This window comes from Cydia splendana, chromosome 20 (genome assembly GCF_910591565.1).
Source record: "Cydia splendana chromosome 20, ilCydSple1.2, whole genome shotgun sequence".
NCBI classification, from domain to species: Eukaryota; Metazoa; Arthropoda; class Insecta; order Lepidoptera; family Tortricidae; genus Cydia; species Cydia splendana.
In genome coordinates, this window is record NC_085979.1 from 8,211,559 (window position 1) to 8,237,460 (window position 25,902).

Here is a 25,902-nt window from a genome sequence, read left to right on the forward strand (position 1 = left end):
TGAACTCGTTCGTCGTTTGAACGGACCAATCACGGCACGGGACTTCGCTCACCTCGTCCCGCGCACCCCCGCATCTTTGGCATCATCGGTTGCATGAAATAATTGCTCTAAACTCGGTCTAGAGGATTCCTAGTCTATGAGTCAGACCAAGAAAAGTCTGCAGCGGATTTGATAGCCCATACAGTGCAAGTGTTATTTTAAACGTCAAACTTCTAATTATGTTATATTGTAATTATGACGTATAAATAACACTTGCACTGCGTGGGCTATCAAATCCGCTGCAGACTTTTCTTGGTCCGACTCTGAAATCCAGTGGAGCGGGGAAGAGATGTGGATTACAATCAAATCAATGCTATTGGTTGATCCTCGCACACCTCTCATCTCCGCCTCAGTGAAAAAGCAGCCTTACGCGGTCTTCACATAGAATGTGGAACTGGAATCTGTTCAGATGTGCGAACGGGACGTTGCTATATGTACAAACATAGTGCTGTCTCGCTCGCACCCCGGATCCGCACGCCCCTCCAAAACGAGGCAGGCAGTGCCGACATATTATAGGTAGAGTTAGACCAAGAAAAGTCTGCAGCGATTTTGAGCAGTCAGCAGCCTATTTATGCAGGGCAAGTGTTATTTATACGTCATAATTTCGTTTAAGTTTGACGTTTAAAATGACACTTGCACTGCGTGGGCTATCAACATCGATGCAGACTTTTCTTGGTCTAACTCTACCCATATTACGGCAAGGCTTCATCAATCGATGCATGTATGGTACAACATAATAATAATGTATATTACGTAACTGACTAGAAATTAATGAGGGATAGATAAAATATTCATTAAATGTCAATTTACTTTTGAATAAACTGGATTAATATGCTTACAAATGACAATTCCACTAAAAGGAACGAAATGATTAATGTACGTATTTGCTGGTTCGACTTAATAGCGCCAAAGATGCGACAGTCATTTTAGTTAATGTAGGTACCTATTGAAAGCCAAGTGTATTATTGTACAGCTTAAAAAAATAGAAGAAAAAATTAAATATAATAATGGAAAAGATTAATATTTATTATGTATTTCTTTTCCTGATGAAATTTTGCCATGGTTCAGGTCAAATATACGAAGATAACGACAAAACTGAGCTGCACAAATGCGTAAGCATGATAATACGGCGAACTGAACTCGGAAATGTAACCGATGTTACCGTAATCAATGTGGACGTGGAGCTGGTTAAGGCGCTGTACTCCCTGCTGCCGCGCCCGGTGAGGTTCGTCTCCAGAACATTCTACTGGCCGAACGGTGCTGTGTTCAACGACGTCTATGTCATTCAGTTCGAGGACATTTTCATATTTGAACAAGGAATGGACTCCGTCAGACGAGACCCTTTTTGGAGTCCGCGAGCGAAATTCATTATTATCATTGAGCACCTGGAAAATTATCTTCAAGATGTATCGGATTTTCTTCTACGTAATCATATTTACAACGTCGCTCTTGTTGCTTACTCGGGCGATCGTAATGTATTGGTTTATACATTTGGCAATCAATACGACCAGTGTAATCGACCTGTACTAAATATGCTAGAAACGCGGTTCCGTTGTTCAGATTCAGAAGTTCAGGATAGAGATATCGACGAAATTTTTAGATCTAAGTTGAAACCTAAACTCCTGGGCTGCCATGTTAAATTTGTGTCGCACAATTATTGGCCTTTTGTGTCTTTTGAGGGCAGGGATGCTATTGAGAATTATTTGTTAAGACTAATTCGTGAATACGAAGGTATCACGGTCGAACTTGTAGATTTCGGAAAGGTTGAACAATTTGGATCACGTTTGAATAACTTTACGTACACGGGTATGTTGCACGAGATTGAAACATACCACGTGGAAGGAGCTATAGGCGGTTACTATCTAACTTATGATCGAATGTCAAACTTGGATTTCATCGACCCTTACATTATTGATCGCCACAAAATAATTCTACCTCGAGCAAAACTACTCAACGAGTGGTCTGGAGTCTTAAAACAATTCGGGGAACTAGCTTTGTGGGCGATTTTTGCAAGTTTTTGCATAATCTGTGTCACAGTTACGCTCATGGGAATATTTAAAAAGCAAGTAAGAGATACGAGTAGGGATATCCTCATCGTCTGGGGTTATTTTTTCAGCAACATCGGTAAACAGAAGGCTAAATCAGGTATAGCATACAGAATGGTGCTAGTAAATATACTTATATACGTGTTTATAATATCATACGCTGCTCAAGCCTCCTTGCTGGGCGCTACAACGCATCCAATTCGAGATTATCAGCCTAAAAGCCCCGGGGAAGTCGTTTCCAACTACCAGTTACTGATCACTCCCAACTTATTTAATCACTTATCGAGATATTCACATTTCGACTTGACGAACGCCAGCACAAATTGCAATACGACTATAGACTGCATGACGAAGGTCATGAATGGTGATCATCGCCTTTTTACAATAGCGTCCGATATGCACATTCGTTCATACGTTTGGAAGTTCGCCGATAAGAACGGTGAGACGAAGATCCATACTATTAGAGAGCCTGTTGGAACCCTTCTGAAGACTATGTACCTTCGGCGAGGGTCGCCTCTAGTGGGGCCCTTGAACAAACTTCTTCGAAGGATATATTATTCAGGTTTACTGCAATGGTTTGGCAATAGACTGCATTTTGCTGAACGCTTTAAGTACAAGTTTCGCGCGCGCAGAGGAAAGCCCCAATCTTTGAAAGGGTTGAGAGGTGTGTTCATGATTTTGGTTTTTGGATACTGTATGTCGGCTATCTCGTTCTTACTCGAATATTTACTATATGCATTCATGGTTTTCTATGGAACAGCCTTCCGACACATAAGATAAATTTATTTAGGTATTCCTTTTGTTGACAATTTTTATTTCACCTTGTTATACATTTTTTCGCGGATAATTCTTTTTTCTTTATTTAGGCGCAAGCGAGACCACACCTCATGATTTTTTTAGTGTGCCAAGTGTGCGTTTGCACTTTTAATATTATGTTCATAGTTAGGTATAAACAACTTAATAAAATAATAGTTTTTTCATTGATACCAGCGGGGTTCGAGAGTTTAATAAGAGTTGCGTGTTACCGCTAGGCCACCCACGATTATTATTATAGTAATTTATACAATCTTGTTATAATGGAGAGCTTTTCAGTCGAGTACGCTGAGTGGCCTAAATAAGGTACGAGATTGAAAAGCTTGATTAAGAGCCAACGGGAGTGGTCATTTCTCCATACAAACGTACTCCTCGTTTTCCTCCGTGGTTTTTGAAGCTAGAGCAATGATTTATTCAACACAGATTAATATTGTCAATATCTGTGTCGGACCGTTTTGCTTTTTTTGATATTTTTGTTTTTTAAGGCGCTAGAGCCCTTCAAAAATGGCCAAAATGGCCTAATTGACTATGCCGCAATGAGAGGCGTGGCATTCAAAACTGATATCAATTAGCCGAAAAAGCAAAACGGTCCGACACAGATAATTTCATAATCATTTAGATTTCCAAATTTGGTTACGATTGGTTAAGTTTTGGAGGAGGAAACAGAGGAGTACGAAACCTCGATTTTTGAGATTTTTACGCAGGATTTTTCGCCTTGTCCTTATCGCACTACTTTTAGGTGCCGCTTCCGTTAGCGAGACGGGTACATTTACCTAAAATATTTAAAACTCAGCTCCTGTTTCGTCTTAAGTATACTAGACTTATATCGACCGGGATATGGACAGTGATTACGTTTTGTGTTGTTACCCGTGAACAAGATGCATGTAACTGCATCGAAATATCGGGGGCTCGAAAACAATACAAAAGGTAATCACGGTTCATATCCAAAACTGTTATTGATTAAGTATATCACTATTGTATACAGTACATTTTCTGAGCCAACTAAAATGATACTTTTTCTACTATGCAACCTAAATAATGAAAAATAAAATTAGGTAAGTGGTAAGTACCTATCTTAGTAGATAAAAGACATCAACGAGCTTCTAATGAAAATCGTTGAATGTTGATCATTTGGTTTTGCGCTCTTGATTGCGGCGACACTAGGTTGGTCAAATTCATTATAGTTCACTAAAGTGTTTCGTAATGAAGTCATTAAAGTTGAGTTGGAAGCCCATAGCATGCGATTATAGTTTGTTATACAAAGTCATTAATTCAACCATTAAAGTCGGCGAGTAGAAAATAATTGACCGAAGCGAAGCGAAGGTCTACGTTTTGACTCGGGCATTTTGCTTTCGTATGTCCGGATGTTCTCCTCTACAGGTCGCAATTGTTAACCGATTCTCGTGAAATTTTGTGACCGAATTTTATGACTAAATAAATTTTTTTTGTCAATCCGGTTTTTGGAAATTTTTAAAAATGGCGGAGTTGTGATACCTGGCGCCTAAACAAATAGTCGTATCGATATCATAAGACTTTTTTCTTTTTGAAACATATTTACAGAGTTAATAGCAAAAAATGCAGAAAAAAATTATCGCTGGTTTAGGCGGTATTTAGATATTTAATTTTAACTAATTTTAATTTGAGAAGGAGTAGCTAAATTTCGTCAACCCATCTAAGAACTATTTGGCTCAGTTTGTAAACGTTCGCTTTTTCTGTTTGCACAGAGGGTCTGGGTTCGATCCCCAGTAATTGTATGCTGGGATATTATAACTTTTTGTATTTTTTTACACATAAATTTCGTATTGTTTTTCTTTAATTTACTATACACCGTGTTTTTATTGAATTCCGTTAACTTCGGGGTATAGTTAAGTACGTTTATAAGAACTAAATGGCATAGTTAATTTTCAAAAAAAAATTTTTTTTTTGTTTTCTTTTTTGTTTTTTTTTTTTTTGTTTAAAAAGTAATTAAATGTAGCATATAGCGTTGTTGTAACACGGGCATTACATTTAACTCAACCAAACAATTGAAATCTGTGACATATCAATGTCATTTCGTACATCAATCGACCGAGATTGTACTTAAGTTTAGTAGCAAATGTATGAACTCATTCTAAACACTAATCAATATGTAAGCCGGCCCTAAGGCAAGTGTACACGCTTGTAGAGGCCTTATAGTAAAAAAATAAATTATGGATTATCTCCGAAATGGACTTAATTAGAACATCGGTGTCTTTGAGAAAGTTACTTGATTTAAGCTCAGGAATGCACCCTTGAAATTAACGGAAATCAAAAAAAACACGGTGTATTTAAAGCTCTTAGCACCATGTTATTTCAAGCTCTGCTCGCGAGGTCTACAGCTCACAGAGCCACTAGTATAAGTTAATGTGAAATATTAAATAGAAAGATATTTTAAAACAAATGTCTTTTATTCAACAAATAAAGTCTTGTGGGGTACGAGAAACATAGTTTACTTACCTCAAGGCAAGAGAAACAGAGGGCCTACTGCGAACCACGTTCGACGAGTTGCTGCCCTGTCACGCTTACGTACGAATTTACAAGTGCGACAGAGAGGCAACACGTCGAACGTGGTTCGCGGTAGATCCTCACTGCCTAGAGGATTCCCTAAAAGTGTTTCTCTTGACCCATCTAACCTTATGTACGATATGTTACATAACAAGTCTTAAGTACTCTTTGAATTATTATGAACATTATTAAATTATAAAAACAATAACAATAAATGCATTTTGACTTAAAATAGAAAACAAGAATTATAGTTTATTTAAAAACAATACTAAACACTACATGTATTAATTTAAGGCAAATTGAAAGCGTATTTAGGCAATTTCACTTAAAAGTCTACCATTTACTTTTTTTCGAAAATACTTACATTAACTTTTGGGTTATTTTTACTCAGAATCACGAGGACTATCGATTTAAAAAGAAAAAATATGTGTCCCTAAAAAAAATGACAGTTTTGGAACACATGTTCACATACATTTTCTATGGACCGTTACAAAACTGACACCCAAAATGTATATGAAAAACTGGGGACACTTTTTTAGGGTTCCGTACCCAAAAGGTAAAACGGGACCCTATTACTAAGACTTCGCTGTCTGTCCGTCCGTCCGTCCGTCCGTCTGTCTGTCACCAGGGTGTATCTCACGAACCGTGATAGCTAGACAGTTGAAATTTTCACAGATGATGTATTTCTGTTGCCGCTATAACAACAAATACTAAAAACAGAATAAAATAAAGATTTAAATGGGGCTCCCATACAACAAACGTGATTTTTGACCAAAGTTAAGCAACGTCGGGAGTGGTCAGTACTTGGATGGGTGACCGTTTTTTTTTTAATTTTTTTCCGTTTTTTTTTCACTATGGTACGGAACCCTTCGTGCGCGAGTCCGACTCGCACTTGCCCGGTTTTTTCTTTATCTCATTCAATAGTAGGTACTCGTGATTCTGAGTCTAAATAACCCAAAAGTAGATGGTTTATCGAAAAAAGTAAATGGTACCATTTTTTCAGATAAACCCCATTTTACGTATTTGGTTAAGTGCAAAAATACGGTGTAAGCTAACTATGATGCATGACAACGTGTGGAAATGCTATCATCAATGTCATAATTATCAATTCCCACTAATAAAAGTAGTGCTTGACCATTAAAAGTTTTGATTAATCTAAAATAAAAATTCTATATAAACTCTTGCGCGGGGTTACAGTATTTGACGTTGTCAAAATGCGCACTATACGGCTCGGCCACGACTTTGCGCGACCGGCGGCGGCGGCGGCACCCATGGGTTGGAGCGAGACACAGCAATCGGACCTTGTTCCCAGCTATAGTTGCCGCCGCCGTCGCCGGTCGCGTAGCCCTTGAAGAGGCAGAAACCGGCTCCCGGACAATTTACGTCATTTAAATTTGAAATTTGAATATTTAAAATAAAATCGAAATTCCAATAACTCAAAAATGATGTATGCCACTTGAAAGGGTAGTTTAGTCGCTCGTGGCACAGTCATTTTGAGCTCTAATCAGACTTCTGTGGTTATTCTAGTTCGTTGACAACAAACAATACATTCTTAAATATAACTTATGTACCGAATATGTTGACAATAGGGAATATTAATCAAAACTCTGCGTAGGGGGCGCCACTACCACTATCCATCACAATCTGGGGGTCTACCACGAAACAAGAAAATCGAAATTTCGTTATCTAACCTCTCTCACTCGTCGTCGTCGTCGTCGGTCTTTTCGTTAATAACTCTTGCATATTCAAGCGAAAAAGAGGCAGATAACTAAATTTCTATTTTCGCATTACCCGGTACGCCCTTGTTAATAAACCGCCTTGATGCATCAATGTCATTGTATGTGAAAACTTGTCACAAAACAGTTTAACGCACAGTATGTATGTTACTCTATTGTTTGCTAGCTTAGTGCTGCACTCTGGCGGCAGAACATTGCAGTAATACCCCCCATAAACTTATTTTTCAGATGGTTTCAGCACTTACCCCGACAATATCACCACAGGTGCCTTTTTGTTGTTCTGCCGTTACATCTTACATCTTCAACTCGTCGCCATACAGTTCCCGTATTTTCTTCTTGTCTAGTTTTCCCATGACGTTTCTGGGCATTTCCTTCACCACCAGCAGTTTCCTGGGGATCTGGTACGGCGCGAGACGCTTGCTGGCATCCTCTTTCAATTCCTATTGAAATATTTTAGATTTAATATAATGTATAAAATACTTACAATATGTCGTTTATAACAATTAATATCTGGGAGATCGAGCTTTGGTCAGAAAACATAAATACTCAAAAATGCGCGTTTTCTCATAAATAAGACATAAGACCTAGCTAGATCGATTTATCGCTCCCGAAAACCCCCACACAGCAAATTTTATCGAAATCGTTAGAGCCGTTTCCGAGAACCCCGAAATATATTCGTGGGCCATACTGAAAGTTTCTGGATTCTGATATATGAGAACACTTATTTTTTCTAAATGGCCAGTCCAGGAATTTTCAGTATGCCCTAAGTATAGTAAGTATATAAATAAATAATAAATAAATATTAGGGGACATCTTACACAGATCAAACCTAGCCCCAAACTAAGCAAAGCTTGTACTATGGGTGCTAGGCGACGATATACATACTTGTATAGATAAATACATACTTATATACATAGAAAACAACCATGACTCAGGAACAAATATTAGTGTTCATCACACAAATAAATGCCCTTACTGGGATTCGAACCCAGGACCATCGGCTTAGCAGACAGGGTCACTATCCACTAGACCAGACTGGTCGTATAAATAAACAAGAATTGCTCGTTTATAGGTATAAGATTAACGGGTCTAACGCGATTAAATTTCATTATTTTACCTTTTTCCTACGTTTCAGCCAGGTTGCACTAGCTGTGGTTACGGAAAACTGACGTCCCAGCAAAATGGATTGGGAAAAAGGTAAAATAATGACATTAATTATGTGTACAAAACGCGAGAGTTTAAAGTGTTATAACACCGTTAAAAAACAGAAAATAGCTGACTCCACTTGGAGACCCCAAGCTTGTGATGGAAATATCATACCTGCAGAGTCATGGTGGCCTGGGCCATGTTGCATAACAAACTACAACTAATATTACAAGCGGAACTCCTTTTCTAATTGCACTAATTAAAAAAGGAGTTCCGTTTGTAATATTAGTTGTAGTTTGTTATGCAACTTGGCCCTGGTCTTTAAGAACGAAGACCGCGGAGACGGCCTAGCCGTAGCTAGCGTCGTCGATCCACAGCAGGACCCGGGGGTGCTCCAGTATGGCTGACTCCACTTGGACACCCTCAGCTTGTGATGGAAACATCATACCTGCAGAGTCATGGTGGCCTGGTCTTTAAGAACGACGACCGCGGAGACGGCCTCGCCGTAGCTAGCGTCGTCGATCCACAGCAGGACCCGGGGGTGCTCCAGTATGGCTGACTCCACTTGGACACCCTCAGCTTGTGATGGAAACATCATACCTGCAGAGTCATGGTGGCCTGGTCTTTAAGAACGACGACCGCGGAGACGGCCTCGCCGTAGCTAGCGTCGTCGATCCACAGCAGGACCCGGGGGTGCTCCAGTATGGCTGACTCCACTTGGACACCCTCAGCTTGTGATGGAAACATCATACCTGCAGAGTCATGGTGGCCTGGTCTTTAAGAACGACGACCGCGGAGACGGCCTCGCCGTAGCTAGCGTCGTCGATCCACAGCAGGACCCGGGGGTGCTCCAGTATGGCTGACTCCACTTGGACACCCTCAGCTTGTGATGGAAACATCATACCTGCAGAGTCATGGTGGCCTGGTCTTTAAGAACGACGACCGCGGAGACGGCCTCGCCGTAGCTAGCGTCGTCGATCCACAGCAGGACCCGGGGGTGCTCCAGTATGGCTGACTCCACTTGGACACCCTCAGCTTGTGATGGAAACATCATACCTGCAGAGTCATGGTGGCCTGGTCTTTAAGAACGACGACTGAGGAGACGGCGTCGCCGTAGCTCGCGTCGTCGATCCCCAATACGGCTGCATCCGCGATCCGGGGGTGCTCCAGTATGGCTGACTCCACTTGGAGAGCGCTGACCTGGTTTAAGAAACGTCATAATCCTGATATTAATATTTGATATATCATATAACACAAACAATTGTTAACAGTACACAATGTGGAACTGTAATTAAGCTTGTGATGGAAACATACCTGCAGAGTCTTTATCTATTGGTATTTAAATAAAAGTAAACAAACAATTTGTAAATTTTCGGGTAGTTATAACATTTATTGGTTAACCAACCAAATACAAAATCGCCTGGATCAGTCACTGAACGGCCTGACTTTAACCAACATTATTTGATCATGTAATGTTTTCATCTACCCTCAACTGACTTAAGGAGACATTTCAGGGTCGATTTTGTTTACTTTTATTTAAATACCTAAAAATACAGACTATAGAGCTTACGGCTCTGTAGATTTCACGTTCATGAAATCCGCCATTTTTCCAAAAACTGAAAACCGTCTCGGCCATAAAAATCCATAGAAACTGAAAAAATACCTCTTAAAAATTTTGTGTGACCTTTCTCAAGCAATCGATATCATAACCTTCGAGCAACACGGAAGGCAGGCGGCATTCGCACTATTTCCCCTCTGCCTAGGTACAAGATCAACTGATCTAGCGCGGGTAATAAAACTACTTGCGCTCGGATTTTAAACTAGACCGAGTCAGTCGCGCGAGTGAAACACAGCAGCAGAAAAAATGACTCATTGCTCGGTTTTTTGTTGTAAAAAAGAGGTCGGGGACATCAAATTTACAAAAAGAAGGTGTTACAATTCACATGTAATAAGTTTTTTTACATATCATAGGGAGACCGAGGGGTTTTGAAACAGGAGGTGAGTTGAAACAACGTTAATTTCGCGGAATCTAAAACCGCGGTTGTCGAGCTGGCACACTGAGGGGTCTCGGGCGGTGGAACGCCGATAAACAGCGCTGTTGAGCTCGACAACGGTTATAGATTCCACGAAATTAACGTTGTTTCAACTCACCTCCTGTTTCAAAACCCCTCGGTCTCCCTACGTTTAATTACATTTAAACACAATTATTATATTTAGGTCTCATGTAATTGATGGATTTATCGATTTTGCTCGCACCGTACAAATTGCGGATCGGTCGAGTGATAAATGCGACTTCTCATCTCTCAGAAAACAATGAAATTCTTCGACGTAAATGTGTTAGTGTGCGTGTTGTGACACTTGTGACTCGTCCGTACACAAAAACAGATCGAGGTGTGCAAGATTTGTCTGTGAAGGGTGTCATTTTCTATGTATTTGTGTCGTCATTACAGATTGGATTTTGTATGTAAGTGTGTGAGAAGTGCGACTGTGTGCACCTTTCCCCCCGCGAAAAATGGCAGAAAGATTTGTACGGTGAGATATCGCTTGGGGTCCCTTCCGACGTGTCGGAAGCCGGTGTTGCTCGAAGTACATAACTATATTGAGTTGAGAACAAAAGTTATTTCCAATAATCGGCAACAAAAAGAAACATACTGTATTAATCAATTTGTTTGAAAATGTGCAGCAATGATGACATTTGTCAAAAGTCAGAATCTTATTAATGTCATAAATAAAAAAAGATAATGAAAACGATCGAAGGTTTCATACTATTTATTACCTCAGGAGCTACTAAGGGGCTATTCATAAATTACGTCATTTCAAATTAGGGGGGGGGAGGGTGGTCTGGACATCAGATGATGGTAGCATGACGTAGGAGGAAACGGGGTCATTCGAAGCATGATTTTTGGATGATTTTAGGGGGAGGGGGGGTCAAAAATCGTCAAAAATCGATGACGTAATTTATGGACAGCCCCTAACACATACAGGTTGCTCCAAAGTAATAAAATCGTAATTTGTTAATTTCTTGGTAACCGCTACACCGATTGTTATGAAACTTTGTATACCTACCCTAATGCATATACCTATACGTCTACCATCAGTTTTTACATTGACATAACGCTCACGTCTACGTAATTTACTTTCTATGCATCTCGCTCGTACTCGCATATTAGTGCAAGCGAGATGTACAGAAAGTAAATTACGTAGACGTGAGCGTTATGTCAATGTTAAAACTGATGGTAGACGTACTAGTACATTTCGGCTTTGTCCAATGGCTAGGGACACTCTGTATTTAGGAGTGTCACAGGGCTCTATCTTAGGCCCTATACTATTCATGGTTTAAATAAAGACGACCTTGAATGACTAAGGTAGCGGTCTCCAAACCCCGGCCCGTGGGCCAAATCCGGCCCGCGACGCGTTCCAATCCGGCCCAACACCCACCCAAAGCGTCCGGCCCGCGGGAGCCAGGCTCCAGGGGTTCAGAAAGTTTGGAGACCCCTGGACTAAGGTAGGTAAGGTACCTTGTATCCACCGGTCTTAATGATGTCAACAGAGGTTCTGCCGAGGATCTTGAAGTTGTCAGTGAAGGCGGCCGTGTCGCCCGTGCGGAACCAGCCGTCGGGGGTAAAATCGTCCGATTTCCGGTCCCGGTTGTAGTATCTAAGGGACGTTTAAGAATGTAAAAAAAGAATACTGCGAATATCACACTCGTTATCACACTCTATATTTCGTGATGCACACTTGTTGATGTCTTATTTCCTTGCTGTTGTTGTCTGTACATGTTCGTACATGTTTTGTGAACGTCACGAATAAATATCTATTATCTTATCTTTAATATTATATAAAATTTACACCATAGCCAGGCCTATGGAACTCTCCGCGCGAGCTCGGATTTATACCTACGAATCTGTTACCGTTCTCGGTAGAAAAGCAAGCCAGTTGGTTGCCACACGCGCTCACGCACGCACGTCACCGCGCGCCGCACTGTCAATTCTTACGATAGTTACGAGTACAAGCTACGTAGGTACTATAGAATTTCTTTAATTAAACATATAGTGTTTAATACCACTATTTGAAATAGGTAGCAATTTATTTTGGTAAATGTTTATTTTAACGACAGTAAGTTAACTATACACATATTCATGGGTTCTCCATTATTTTTCGTTATTAAATAACACTAATCTATATCTGGTTTATATATCACACGAAGTTTTAAAACTAATTCTTGCCGGGATCATTATGCGTCTTATAAAACGGCATAAACACTGCGGTTACCGCAGGGACATATGACCTTTTAAAATTAGTATATCAAAAACATTAACGCATAAACGGAATATTAAGTATATATTTACCATTTCTAAGCGTCAGCAACCCTAGCATTGTGCCGGTGCGCGCGGTGCGGGGAGCGGCGCGCTGAAGGTCACTCCATTGTATTTTTGTGTAGGTATCAAAACGGTAGGTATTTGCGTTTTGTTTGAGAGATAAGTATCTGTTCGTAAGAACTATTATATAATCTGTGCCATAGCTTTCAAGCGGGTGAAACGTTTTCGGTGCGTTCACACAGTTGAAAAAGCAATATTATTTATTTACAATTTCTTTGTTCATTTTATTGTTAGGGAAGCTAAGAGCGTGGCAAAATGCCGGTCTATTGCTATTAGCTCTTACGGCCTGGCCACGACATTGGTCTAAGGCGACTGGCGGGGCGGCTGGCGGCGCGACAAACGCGAGCGACCGCCAGGCATGCCACGTACTTTCAGTAGCGGCGGCAGCGACTAGGAGCGGCTGGGACGTAGACGTATTTAAAAACATGTTATTTTTTTCAAAAGTGGCACGTCAGTGCCTGGAATATATTTAATTGTTTGTCAATAGCATGTTGTACAGAAGAGAAGGGGTGCATGGCCTAAATACAGGACGACAAATTTATTTACATCTAGTTTAGTATTTAATATATTGTGTATAGAAAGCACCCAGAAAAAAAACGAGTACACAAGAATGAGTGTGGAGACGTTGCAACATACTTAAATACGCGAAAGTCCAATTTAAACTTCAATAATAAACGCCTCCGTGTCCATGTTGCTCGAAAAAAAAACAAAATGTTTTCTTCCGCATGGCGCCGCTCGATCCGTCTCGCCGCCTAGGCCGGTCGCGCCGCTCTAAACAGTGTTGCCAACTCGGATTTTGAAAAAATGCTAGACTAATGTCTAGATTATGCCAAAATTTTTGAAATATGCTAAAAAAAATGCTAAAATGTCACTTGAAAATAGAAACTTAAAATAATATGGTGTCTAAAAATATTTACTAAAAAACACCGTACCTTGTCAGTAGAAAAAGGCCCGAAATTCAAATTTTGATAATCCTTGATTGATGATAATCCTTCGCACCTACTTTTTTTTTTTTTATTTGTCGTTTTTATTTACTAACGGAATGGCTTGACAGAATATAGTTACGACGGTTAAGCCCCCTCCAGACTATGCGCGTGAATCGCGGGCGAAGCCGCGAACGCGAGTGTGGAGTCGATTTCGCTGTCTACGAAAATCGACGCCACACTCGCGTTCGCGGCTTCGCGCCGCGATTCGCGCACGAGTGTGGAGGGGGCTTTACGAGTCTGCTGTTGTTTGGCAATATAGGCTGGCCGTAGACGCACGGAATTTTCATTTGGTTTCCGGACGGTCAGGTGTGAACGGGACGTCGCTATACACATAACTATACATGTCTCGTTTGCACCTGTCATTCCGTACGTCTGTGGCCAGCCTTATTATTGACCAAGTGAGCTCAAAATGCGAGCAAAGCTTCTCCATTTCAGGCGTATAACCGCGAACATTGAAAGTCGAAAATTGCCAGCAACTATCTCTGTCAATCTAATTACGCCTTAATTGGAGTAAAAGAGGTAGTTGCTCGAAATTTTCATTATCGACGATCGTGGAAGACCCGCTGTAAATTTATGTAGGTAAATACATACAAGATCAGTGAAGGCCAGTCCAGATAGGACAATTTTCGCCCAACCTGATTAAATTGCTGATCAAATCTGCAAAACGGAACTCAAATTGTCAATCCACGAAAAACTAACTGAATTAACTGAATTTATTTGCCATAAAAAAAAATTATTCATATATAGTCCGTCGACGTCCATCCGTCCACAAAAGTCAAAATTCATATGAAAATATGAACCACATAAGGCGATGGCGCATATTGTTGCTGCCAAGTTGGTGCAAACTTGGCTAAGACTAAATTATGCTAAAAAATATGCCAGATGCTAAATGGAAAATTTTGGTGCCAAAGTGAGTGAAATTATGCCAGATCTGGCATCATTTATGCCAAGTTGGCAACACTGGCTCTAAAGTCGTGGCATCGCCGTTCGAGTCGCGCGCCGCCCCGCTCGCCGCCGCCGCCGCGAGCCCGGTGCACGCCGCGCGCGTTGCCGCTCGGCCACAAGGCTCGTGGCATGGTCGCCGCGTTATTGTTTTTTTAGGGTTCCGTACCCAAAGGGTAAAACGGGACCCTATTACTAAGACTTCGCTGTCCGTCCGTCCGTCCGTCCGTCCGTCCGTCTGTCTGTCACCAGGCTGTATCTCACGAACCGTGATAGCTAGACAGTTGAAATTTTCACAGATGATGTATTTCTGTTGCCGCTATAACAACAAATACTAAAAACAGAATAAAAAAAAGATCTAAATGGGGCTCCCATACAACAAACGTGATTTTTGACCAAAGTTAAGCAACGTCGGGCGTGGTCAATACTTGGATGGGTGACCGTTTTTTTTTTGCATTTTTTTTCCGTTTTTTTTTTTTTGCATTATGGTACGGAACGTTGGGTGCGCGAGTCCGACTCGCACTTGCCCGGTTTTTGCGACTTATCGCCGGTCGCCGCCGCCGATCGCCTTAGACCAGCGGTCGGCAACCTTTTAGCAGCCAAGGGCCACATAGTAGTTAACGGAGGTGACGCGGGCCGTACTTTGTTAATATTGATGACTTTATGAGACATTGTTGTTTGTCACTATTACATACAAAATAGCCAAGGCGCCTCTCGGGCCGCAAGTGACAGTTTCGCGAGCCGCATGCGGCCCGCGGGCCGCAGGTTGCCGACCGCAGCCTTAGACCAATGTCGTGGCCAGGCCGTTAAAGAGTACAGATATGAAAAATGCGGAAAGATTACAAAGTTTTCCAAAGTTTTCGGAAATTTCAGGAAACGCAGGGAATAAAGGTAACTTGCATTTTTGAAATGGAAAATTTGGAATAGCATACTATATGTGAATATTCCTAAACTTTCCGACGTTAAACCACTATACTCTGTACCTTTAGGTACATAATAAAAGTAAACAAATAATTTGTAAATTTTCGGGTAGTTATAACATTTATTGATTAACCAACCAAATACAAAATTACCTGGATTTGTCACTGAACGACCTGACTTTAACTTACATTATTCGATCATGTAATGTTTTCATCTACCCTCAACTGGCTTAAGGAGCCATTTGAGGGTAGATTTTGTTTACTCTTTTCTAAATACCTAAAGATACAGACTATAGTCAGGATGATGAAATGAAATAGATGTCATATACGAAAGAAAAAGTGAGCAGGGCAAATGCCCTGGGCTGGAATCGAATCGGCGTCCTCTGCATTCGCGGTAAATTTCCAAATTGCTCGGCTACCCGGGTCATGGGGGGATGATGATGATGATGTCTGACCTTGAGAAAACTCCGGGACCCTTAAGCAGCAGCTCACCCTGGCAGTCCGTATCCATGTGTTTGGTCACCTCTGCTGTGGTCCAGGTGTCATCAGTGTCCTTGGTATCCTGGGTGGATTGTTCTAGAGGTAACTGGAAATATGTAAAGATAACACATTTTTAGATGTACTTATACCGTAAACATCCTCAACATTGCCGGGGTGGCATGATTGGGAATGTTTTGACCCATTGAAAGATCCAATACATTGTACATTGTAATAAAAAAATATCACTCACACGCCAAAATCATGGCACAAATAGACGAGAGAAAGAGAGGACTCATCGTTCTTGGCACACGAATACTTACGATTAAGTAGTTTAGTGCCTACAAGTAAGGAAAGTTTCTTGCTTGCGTTAAAATGAAAACGGGTCAGTTTTAAATTAAAAAGCGAACCGATTTTATAGCTTTTCAGTGTAAAAAATTGTAGTAATTAATATAGAAAATAGAAATAGTCGTACCGTAGTATCTACAGGTGGTGCTGTCACAGTGACAACAGGTTTCAGCACCCCATTATCATTGGCAGCAATCCGCGCAGAAACCCCAGGCAGCGGCATGCCGACGCATCCGACGGCACGCGCCGAGATCGGCCGGTATGCGTTGGACAGCGCCATGCCCACTTCCGACATGCCGTAGCGTTCGAGGAGACGCTGCCCTGATATCTGAAAGATTTACGAAAATTTAAACTTTACTTTGAATTCACGACATACGTATAGTACGTATAATAATTCTCTTTTTAACCTTTTGAACGCCACAGACGGCAATTGACGTCAACGCAAAATCGTGACAACGAAGCCAAAGACGGCATTTGACGTCGATCGTTTTTTGATGAAAATCTACTGAAAAACACCCCACTTTTAGGTTGGCATTATTTATTCACAAAACAAAATTTTACCCCCGTGGCGTCAGTGGCACGGCAAATGGATGCGCCGTTTGGCGTTCAAAAGGTTAATAAAATGTATTATGTGGTTTTGACAATTTTGACATATTTATGTAAATGGAACATTCACGGAACAGTTCCTACCTGTTCCCATTTATGGAACAGCGACTCCGGCAGCGACGCGGAGCCGGCACACATGAGTCTCATTCTCCGAAGCGTGGTTTTGACGTATTCTGCAGTTTTAGGCGTTTGGAACATCTTCTCGTGGTCGGCCGCGAGGCGAGCGTACATGGCGGGTACACCGTGGAATACGGTCACTGAAAAATATTATTATAGATTAATAAAAAAAGGTATTAAAACGCTTCGAACGATTGAATACGCCAAACGGCGCATCCATTTGCCGTGCCGCTGACGCCATGGGGGTAAAAATTAGTTTTGTGAATAAATAATGCCAACCTAAAAGTGGGGTGTTTTTCAGTAGATTTTCATCAAAAAACGATCGACGTCAAATGCCGTCTTTGGCGTCGTTGTCACGATTTTGCGTTGACGTCAATTGCTGTCTGTGGCATTCAAAAGGTTAAATCAATGGGTTACCATGCTTGCTTGGGTAAGAAAATTAACCTAGCTTCCCTGGTAAATTTTTGCATCACTTTTGATATTTGACAGGTATGAATTGACCCCTATACAGTATATGAAGCTAAGGCGATCAGTTAAACCATATGTTTTAGCTTTGAATCTTGGTCAAATATTAGTTCTGACGTTGAGCCGACTATAAAATAATTAAATTAGGGAAGCGCGTAGCGATATCTATCGTAAGATTACTACACTAGAGGTGACGGATGAGAAGAGATTGCATGTAGCGGAAATGAGAATGTTAAGAGGGATGTGCAGTGTGACAAGAATGGATAGGATAAAGAATGAGTATATAAGAGGAAGCCTGGAAGTTGCAACCATAGTAAAAAAGTAAGAGCGAATCGCCTAGCGTAGTACGGGCATGTGATGCGGAGGGATGAAAGTCATGTGACGAGAAAGGTATTACGAATGAATGTGGAGGGAATTAACGGGAGAGGAAAACCGAGGAAATGGACTGTGTGAGAGATGATATGAAACGAACGCAAGTGAATGATGAGAAGACGGGCGAGAGAGAGGTATTGAAGAAATAGACATGCTGCGCTGACCCCAAATGAATGGGATAAGAGCAAGCGAATGATGATGCATACTATGAATCATCATTACTATGCATTCTCAACTATACCTTTAGCTTCCTCCCGTTCACCCATCCCGAGTAGACGTGCCCAAACGGTGTGCGATACGAAGGAGGGCAGCATCCGCAATCTGACGAATGATAAGATATTGGTTCATGATTGCAGTTTGCTACGTTTATGGCGACCCAAATGTTGTAATTATTTGTATAATCTTTGAAATAAAGTATTGTCGAGCTATGTGCTGTCGATAATATCGACATGCTTGATGAAGAGACGCTATTTGAGCGCCGATTAGCGCATGGACTCTACCCAAACTACCCATTTTTAAATAGTAGAAGTGGGGAGACACTCCTGACTTCGGGCAAACTCGGCTCCGTTCGGCTCAGCATTGCTCCGAGCAATTATTAGGGTTGACACAACTTGACGTCCCTTAATTTGCGTGCACGACCACAGACAAGAAAATGGTTTGAATTTTGACAACCCTAAATAGCCGAAAGGAATAGTGCCATAAGTTAGAAATATTCGACCCTGAACCGCTGTCAAACTTCGGTTTTGTAGGAAGTGTCCTTTCTGTACGGCAGTACTATTACTGATTCTGTGGTAATAGTAAAAACAAATGCCCCAATATTGAACCCTTAGGTACTCCTAGTCTATGGGTACTCCCAATTTTTACGGCCGTGCTAGCTACTCGACTTTTTTCCATTAGTAAACATGTTTGAAGTAATTTTGAAGGTTGAGTAGGGCATAATAGTGAAAGTTTCTGTTAACTTTCGACGATTAGTCATTCGTTATCTTGCGTAACAATGTATTAAGTATGCTTCACGCAATCAAACGCTTCGGCTAGATCCATCTATGTTGGAAGTAGGTACCTGGCGCCAATAGCGAGTGTTGATAGCATAGAATTAAGCTGTCCGTGGATATGGTGCAGCGGCAGCGCGTGTAAAACTACGTCTTGCCGGGAATACCGCCATGCTTGGTGGAGAGACGCTATCTGAGCGCTGAGCATGGAGTGTGTCCAAACGACGCCTTTGGGCTTGCTTGTGGTCCCTGAAATTAAAAGCGAAGGTTAGGGTGGTATTTTCTAGTGTCCGACCGAAACATGTTTTTTTGCCGAAACCGAAACCGAAACCGAATGTTCGGCTTTGGCTCTAGTTTCGGCCGAAACCGAAACCGAACCTTTTGTAGACTTGTTAAAATCGTTGAAAAAATGTTATAAAACCGCTTTTACAGACATATTATGGGGCTGTCCATACCCAATGTCCTTGAAATTGATGTTACTTATGCAGTTTTTTAAGAAAGTTACTAGAGTTAGACCAAGATAATTCTGCAACGATTTGATAACACACGCAGTGCATGTGTTATTTTAAACGTCAAAACTTCTATGAAATGATGACGTATAAATAACATTTGCACTAGTTGCACTGCGTATGCTATCAAAATAATTACAGTAATTTCTTGGTCTAACTCTATTCATTCACTAGTCAAGCCAACACGTAGATACAGGGTCAACCAAAAAAGTGAGCGCAGCGAGCGCGAATTTTTTGTTGACAATATCGCAAGGCCGGGTACCGATCTTCACGTGGGCCTAAACGTCCGAAGTGCCCCAGTGAGGCGAACTTTCATGCGAAGTCAAAGCCGTGCTTCAGGCTTCAGGATAAGTAGTTGAGCACAGAGACTCCAACCAATGTCCATTGTATTAAAAAGCGAGATATTTCCTTGAGCGCTGGTGGCCTAGCGGTAAGAGCGTGCGACTTTCAATCCGAAGGTCGCAAGGTACAAACCCCGGCTCGTAGGAATGACTTTTTCGGAACTTACTTATATACGAAATATCATTTGATATTTACTATTTGCTTTTCGGTGAAGGAAAAACATAGTGAGGAAGCCGGACTAGTCCCGATAAGGCCTAGTTTACTCTCTCGCTTCGAAGGTCAGTCTGATGGCAGTCGCTTTCGTAAAAACTAGTACCTACGCCAATTCATGGGATTAGTTGTCAATCTGACCCCAGGCTCCCATGAGCCGTGGCAAATATTCCGGGATTACGCGAGGAAGATGATGAGTTTTCTTATTTCTTTGCCCAGTACCATGCGACAGTGCTATCTCATTTACTCCGATACAATTAGACAGTGTGTGCGTTATAGGTATTAACAGCCTCTTAAGACTGCGTCGACCGTCTAGTAGCGCCCTCATTAGTGGAATTGTGTTTTTACACGACTGCCCAAACATTAATCAGTATAATTATGTAGGTACATATTAATATTGTTGTCCTACTTATTCCCCAACTTTTGGTCTTTGTCTCATAGTTTAGTTTCATAGTACGAAGTACCATTTCGTAAGTTTCGGCCCGGCCGAAAGGTTCGGCCGTTTTTTGGCCGAAACCGAAACTACAGCCGAAACATGATTTTTTGGCCGAAACTGGCCGAAACCGAAACCGAACCTTCGGACGGACGGTGTTTTACGGATTCGTTCTTTTTTTATTGAATATTATTTATTTTTCTATTTTTGATTAAGTATGCTATGTATAATTACGTGGTAGGTAGGTTGTGAATTAATATTGCCTTACCGCTAGTATAGATAAGTAGCGCGTCTTTCTCTCCGTACCACAAATTAGATCTTCCCACGTCAGTAACTTCCTCTTTGGACGAAAACCAATTGTTAGGTTGGTACAACTGAGCGGTTATCTCCTTGTCCTAAAATACAAAATATTCTGTCAAATATTTCATTATAAAATCACATTTAATTAATGCTCGATTGTAATTGCTACCATCTTAAACACATAGAAAACAACCAAAACTCACTAATTTCCACAAGTTCAGAGCCAAAATGAACCGTGTACTTGTAATAAAATAAGGTTGATTTTTGTTTAAATATTTTATTTAGCAATGTGTGAGTTTTGGTTCGTTACCTGATGAAATAGTCTTGATAAACACAAATAAATGCCCTTATCGGGATTCAATCCCGGGAGCTCCAGCTTTGTAGGCAGAATCACAACCAACTAGGCCTAAGTCTGACTAGATTTTCTTCAGTTTGTTACCTTTCCAGTAATAAGTAGGGGTTTTTTCATGTCCTTAGCCAGCGGGCGGAGGACATTTTCGTATTCATTGGTGCATATGACTAGACTCGCTCTGCTGTCTTGTAGGAAGTACTTGAGCATCTCTGGAGGGTGGAGCGGGGTCAGGGGCACGGCTGAAAAGTTTTAGAAATGTTACTGCTGAAAAGTTAAAAAAAAAGTGTAAAATGTTATATCTGCATATAGAAGGGTCAAAAACACAGCATGAGTCATTTGTTCTATTCTCGAAGTTAAAAATACTGGAGCCTAATCACTGGTGAGTCAGTTCAGGAAAACGAGCGTCTTCTCTGTAGACAGTATAACCATTTATTAGTGTCCGACCAAAGGTTCGGTTTCGGTTTCGGCCAGTTTCGGCCAAAAAATCATGTTTCGCCTGTAGTTTCGGTTTCGGCCAAAAAATGGCGGAACCTTTCGGCCGGGCCGAAACTTACGAAATGGTACTTCGTACTATGAAACTAAACATGTGACAAATATCAAAAATTGGGGAACAAGTAGGACAACAATATTAATATACTGATTTATGTATACATAAATTAATTGGTTTATTATAAAACACAATTCCCCTAATCAAGGCGCCACTGGACGGGCGACGCAGTCTTAATGTGTATAACTAGTGGAGTGGCCAAGTTGAAGAATAGCAACTTCTGTAGGACTAAAAAGGTTTATACCGACAAGTGGTATTGTTGCGATCAGCATGGTCTACTGATTATCAAAATGCATGTTGTCGCTTCATAAAGTGGTGGAATGAGTTTATATGACGTCATAAAGTCAGCAGTACAAAGTTGTAAACTTTTTTCTTTTAAACAGAAAACAAAATGAAACAAACAAATGAAAGGGCTTAGTGAGTAGGTTACAAATATATAACATAGTCTAACATGTTCACCACTTGGTCTAACAAATTATTAGAAAACAAAAAAAATTACAATCCAGAGTTGAAAATGGCTGAATGGATTAGTCCAAATTTTATACAAAATGACTGTGAATATTCTCTATGCTATGTCTGAAAATGACTAACCAAATATATCCAAAAATAAGAAAAGTACATCAAGTTGAATAACAGTTAACAGTATAAATTTCTGTTACAGTAGACTACTAAATACTATTTTTTTTACTTAAAACATACCATGTGGGGTATGAAAAGAAAGGACTTTGTCAGCTGATTTCAAATATATTTAAACGCCCAAATAGTGGAAATGGTATAGTATGTTATATATTTGTAATTTACTCATAAATCGCTTTCATTTAATACCTCACATGGTAAGTTTTCAGTGAAAAAAAAAAGTATTTTAGAGGTTTCCCATAACAGTAAATTATACTGTTATTCAAATTGATTTCTCTTATTTTTTAATGTTTCTGGCTAATTATTTTTGAACATTATATAGAGTACATTCACAGTCACTTGGTATGTATTTTAGAATAATCCATTCAGTAGCCCTCAATGTAGAGCAGTTCAAAATCAACTCAGCATTGTGTAATTTTTGGATGTTTTGGTCGGCCTAAAGCAAAGGGAGTGCACAAAAAAAGACAGAAAATTTTCGACCAAAAGTGCAAAATATATAGGAATCGTAAAAGACTTAGAAAAAATTCAATCAAAACGCTAAAATAAGCATGTTTTGTATGAAAAACTATTCTCTAAAATCGAAAATGGCCATGATATTTGACGCGAAAGTTGGGAAAAATCTAGGACGGTAAAAATTTAGATGAATGTTGTGTCATTATAACACCTATTTTTTATTGTGTTATCGTAGAGAATACGCTAAAATGGGTTATCCGTAGATAGTCTAGAACGCAAAATGAGCATGTTTTGTAGGAATAACTTTTCTCTAAAATCAAGAATGGTGATTGCTGATGCTTATTTTAGCATATTCTCTAGGATAACAATGATAACATCATGAAAAATAGGTGTCATAATAACATTACTCTGATGAAATTTTTTATAAGTGTGCACCCCCTTTGCTTTAGTCCAACCCGGTATATATACCTTTTCGGTCCTACAAAAATCGTAAATAAGGTAATTTCTATGAATTGGCCTCTCCTCTAAAAAGCGGTTTTGTGACATATTTTCAACGATTTTCACAAGTCTACAAAATTTCGGTTTCGGTTTTGGTTTCGGCCGAAACTGGGGCCAAGCCGAACCTTCGGTTTCGGTTTCAGTTTCGGCATAAAAACATGTTTCGGTTGGACACTACCATTAATGACTTTGGTACATTTTACTAAGGCTTTCATCATACGACTATTTATAAGAAATAAATTAAGGTGCTTACATTTGTCTCGTGATCAAAACAACCTAAATCAGCTACAAACAGACATACCTATGTTCCCCGACATCCAGATAGCCCACTGTACGATAATGTGGGACGCGTTGTTGCCGCACATGTAGCAGATAGTCTTCTCACCATCGCCCGCTGGAAAACAAAATAGAATACTACTTTAAAATTCGCATTAGCACATCGCTATCTGAGGTCCGTGGTGAGGCTGTTTGTGTATATGATAGACCTTAATTGGGAGCCTCAGAATTTAAAATTCAATGGACCGCCATTTCAAGGATTGCGCGACTGTTAATGTCTTCACTAAACCTTTTGACCGCATGCGGTGGCTAAACAATGCTAGGGTTGACAAGTCTTAAAATCAATTTCCAAACACAGTGAAAGGAAAAGGGACTGCTCGGTCACTCAGCTGCATAGAGGTTTCTTAGAAGCTGAGATGACTGACAGCCTGGTGCAAACTAGCATAGCAAAAGAGACTAGCATAGAGCAACCTTCAACCTTCAACGCATGGGTCTTTGAACGCACGCGCCTGCGCATCAACGCTAGGGTTATGACGCTTAGAAATAATATTTCAAATTCAGTAAAGGGACACAGCTGTGTAGAGATTTCTTGGCCGAGTTGGCTGGCAGCCTGATGCAGGCAGGTAGGTGTAGATTCCCACCTCATCCTGGAGCGCCACGTGTGAGGGGAACAGCAGGGCTCACCGGAAGACGGAACCCTCCTGTAATGTGTGATTATTCTTACCCAGCTGTGTAGAGATTTCTTGGCTGAGTTGGTGGGCAGTCTGATGCAGGCCCGCGTAGGTGTAGATCCCCACCTCATCCTGGAGCGCCACGCGTGAGGGGAACAGCAGAGCTCGCCGGAAGACGGAACCCTCCTGTAATGTGTGATTGTTGTTACCCAGCTGTGTAGAGATTTCTTGGCTGAGTTGGCTGGCAGCCTGATGCAGGCCGGCATAGGTGTAGATCCCCACTTCATCCTGGAGCGCCACGCGTGAGGGGAACAGCAGAGCTCGCCGGAAGACGGAACCCTCCTGTAATGTGTGATTATTCTTACCCAGCTGTGTAGAGATTTCTTGGCTGAGTTGGCTGGCAGCCTGATGCAGGCCGGCGTAGGTGTAGATCCCCACTTCATCCTGGAGTGCCACGCGTGATGGGAACAGCAGGGCTCGCCGGAACACTGGCACTGCTCCTCCTGTATTGTGGGATGTTTTAGCAAGCAGGATGTATATAATTTGATAAGACCTTCTTAAAGTTTCTGGTTACGAAGAAATATCCCTGCATGTTTAATTTTCAAACTGGGGCATTCTACTAAAAATTTCATGGAACAAAAAAGTAATGCTTAATCGCAATACAATGACTTAACAAGTGTTTTCCAGTCTTCAAGGGCAGATCCATGACCCCCAAGGCCAAACAATCTATATTGTTATCATTTTAAGTTTTCACCTTTAGATAGAACGTAGTGATTTTGTGCTCTTTGGTGGTAGACTTTTACCATGAAAGTGACCTGACCAAGATAACCCACTACAAAATTACAACAATTTAAAATGTTACCCGCTTTAATATCGGCATTGTAAGCGTTCACCAGTGCCGTGTCGACCTCTTCCTTTACTGATGTTCCAGTAACACCTGAAACTTGCCTACATGATGTAACTGAAGACGAATTACGCATAAACCGGCTAAAAATCCGAAAATTGCGCAGAGACACTTCCATGATACTTCGAACCGGTAATAAATAATTTAAAGGCGAGCTTTAAGGTCAGTTAAAAAATATTTGGCCGTGTCAAGTGGAAATTAATTTTAAATTAGAAAATAATTGGAGCCCGTAAGGTTACTTTACAGTTTTGCCAGTTTTGCTACGCTACGCAAAACTCAAGTGACAACACTGATGTGACATATTGACATTGACAAGCAATAACTTTTTTTACAAGAGATTTGCGTGTTACCGCTATAAAAAATGTGTCATAAAAAGTTATTTATAGTGACCACTGTTTTATGAAGAAGTTAGTTAAGAATTATGTACTTTTATTTAAATAATTTATATCTGCACAAGAGATCTTTTCAAGTTTATAAACAATAACGCACTCAAGTGCGTAAATGCTTAAATCATAACCATACAACCTTGATTTCATGTTCCTACTTTGACTGAATTATTCTAAGAGGATATAACCAATTGTTAATTACTCCGAGGAATTATTCATGGAATACTATGTCTTAACAAAAAGTACCTTATCATTGACGTTGACGGCCTTGACTCCTTGACGATGTCAACTGTCAGATCATGGTTCTTGATCGATTCAGTTTACTCTCATTTTGTTTTTATTTTAATAAAATGAAAACAAAGCGTTATATGATATTCTAATGCATCAAGCAGTATTTCACAACTTAACCCAGACATTACTTTTATAGTGCTGTGTCAGTATTTTACAATAAAGTATTGTTTTTGGTTATAAGTATTCGCGTA

At 40.6% G+C, this 25,902-nt stretch overlaps 3 protein-coding genes across 4 annotated transcripts in view; 2 read left to right on the plus strand and 1 right to left on the minus strand.

Moving 5' to 3' along the window:
• The window catches only part of LOC134800753 (divergent protein kinase domain 2A), a 77,425-nt gene that overhangs the window by 42,257 nt on the left and 9,266 nt on the right, over positions 1–25,902 (plus strand). The window lies entirely within an intron of this gene.
• Positions 1,158–2,864, plus strand: LOC134800678 (uncharacterized). Its single transcript, XM_063773161.1, has one exon. It carries the CDS (start codon positions 1,158–1,160, stop codon positions 2,862–2,864), a length of 1,707 nt encoding a protein of 568 aa, XP_063629231.1.
• Positions 7,171–25,279, minus strand: LOC134800712 (malonate--CoA ligase ACSF3, mitochondrial). Of its 2 annotated transcripts, none has more exons than XM_063773225.1 (13): positions 24,993–25,279; positions 24,496–24,633; positions 23,485–23,577; positions 21,137–21,288; positions 20,666–20,792; positions 18,975–19,152; positions 18,156–18,235; positions 17,045–17,217; positions 16,482–16,682; positions 15,985–16,115; positions 11,821–11,959; positions 9,359–9,502; positions 7,171–7,596 (listed from the first exon to the last, which is right to left on the minus strand). In XM_063773225.1, exons 1-13 carry the CDS (start codon positions 25,150–25,152, stop codon positions 7,450–7,452), a joined length of 1,863 nt encoding a protein of 620 aa, XP_063629295.1. In that variant the 5' UTR covers positions 25,153–25,279; the 3' UTR covers positions 7,171–7,449. The 2 variants fall into 2 exon arrangements, with proteins under 2 accessions (XP_063629295.1, XP_063629294.1); XM_063773224.1 differs by having other exon boundaries at positions 24,340–24,633.

Bases quoted from the DNA above. Each gene is read 5' to 3' on its own strand.
- LOC134800678 (XM_063773161.1), top strand. From the start codon at position 1,158: ATGATAATACGGCGAACTGAACTCGGAAATGTAACCGATGTTACCGTA.
- LOC134800712 (XM_063773224.1), bottom strand. From the start codon at position 25,152: ATGGAAGTGTCTCTGCGCAATTTTCGGATTTTTAGCCGGTTTATGCGT. The intron at 16,116-16,481 runs GTACGACTATTT...ACATATTTCCAG, and splicing joins CACCACCTGTAGATACTACG to TTACCTCTAGAACAATCCAC. The intron at 9,503-11,820 runs GTACCTTACCTA...TTCTTAAACCAG, and splicing joins TTAAGACCGGTGGATACAAG to GTCAGCGCTCTCCAAGTGGA.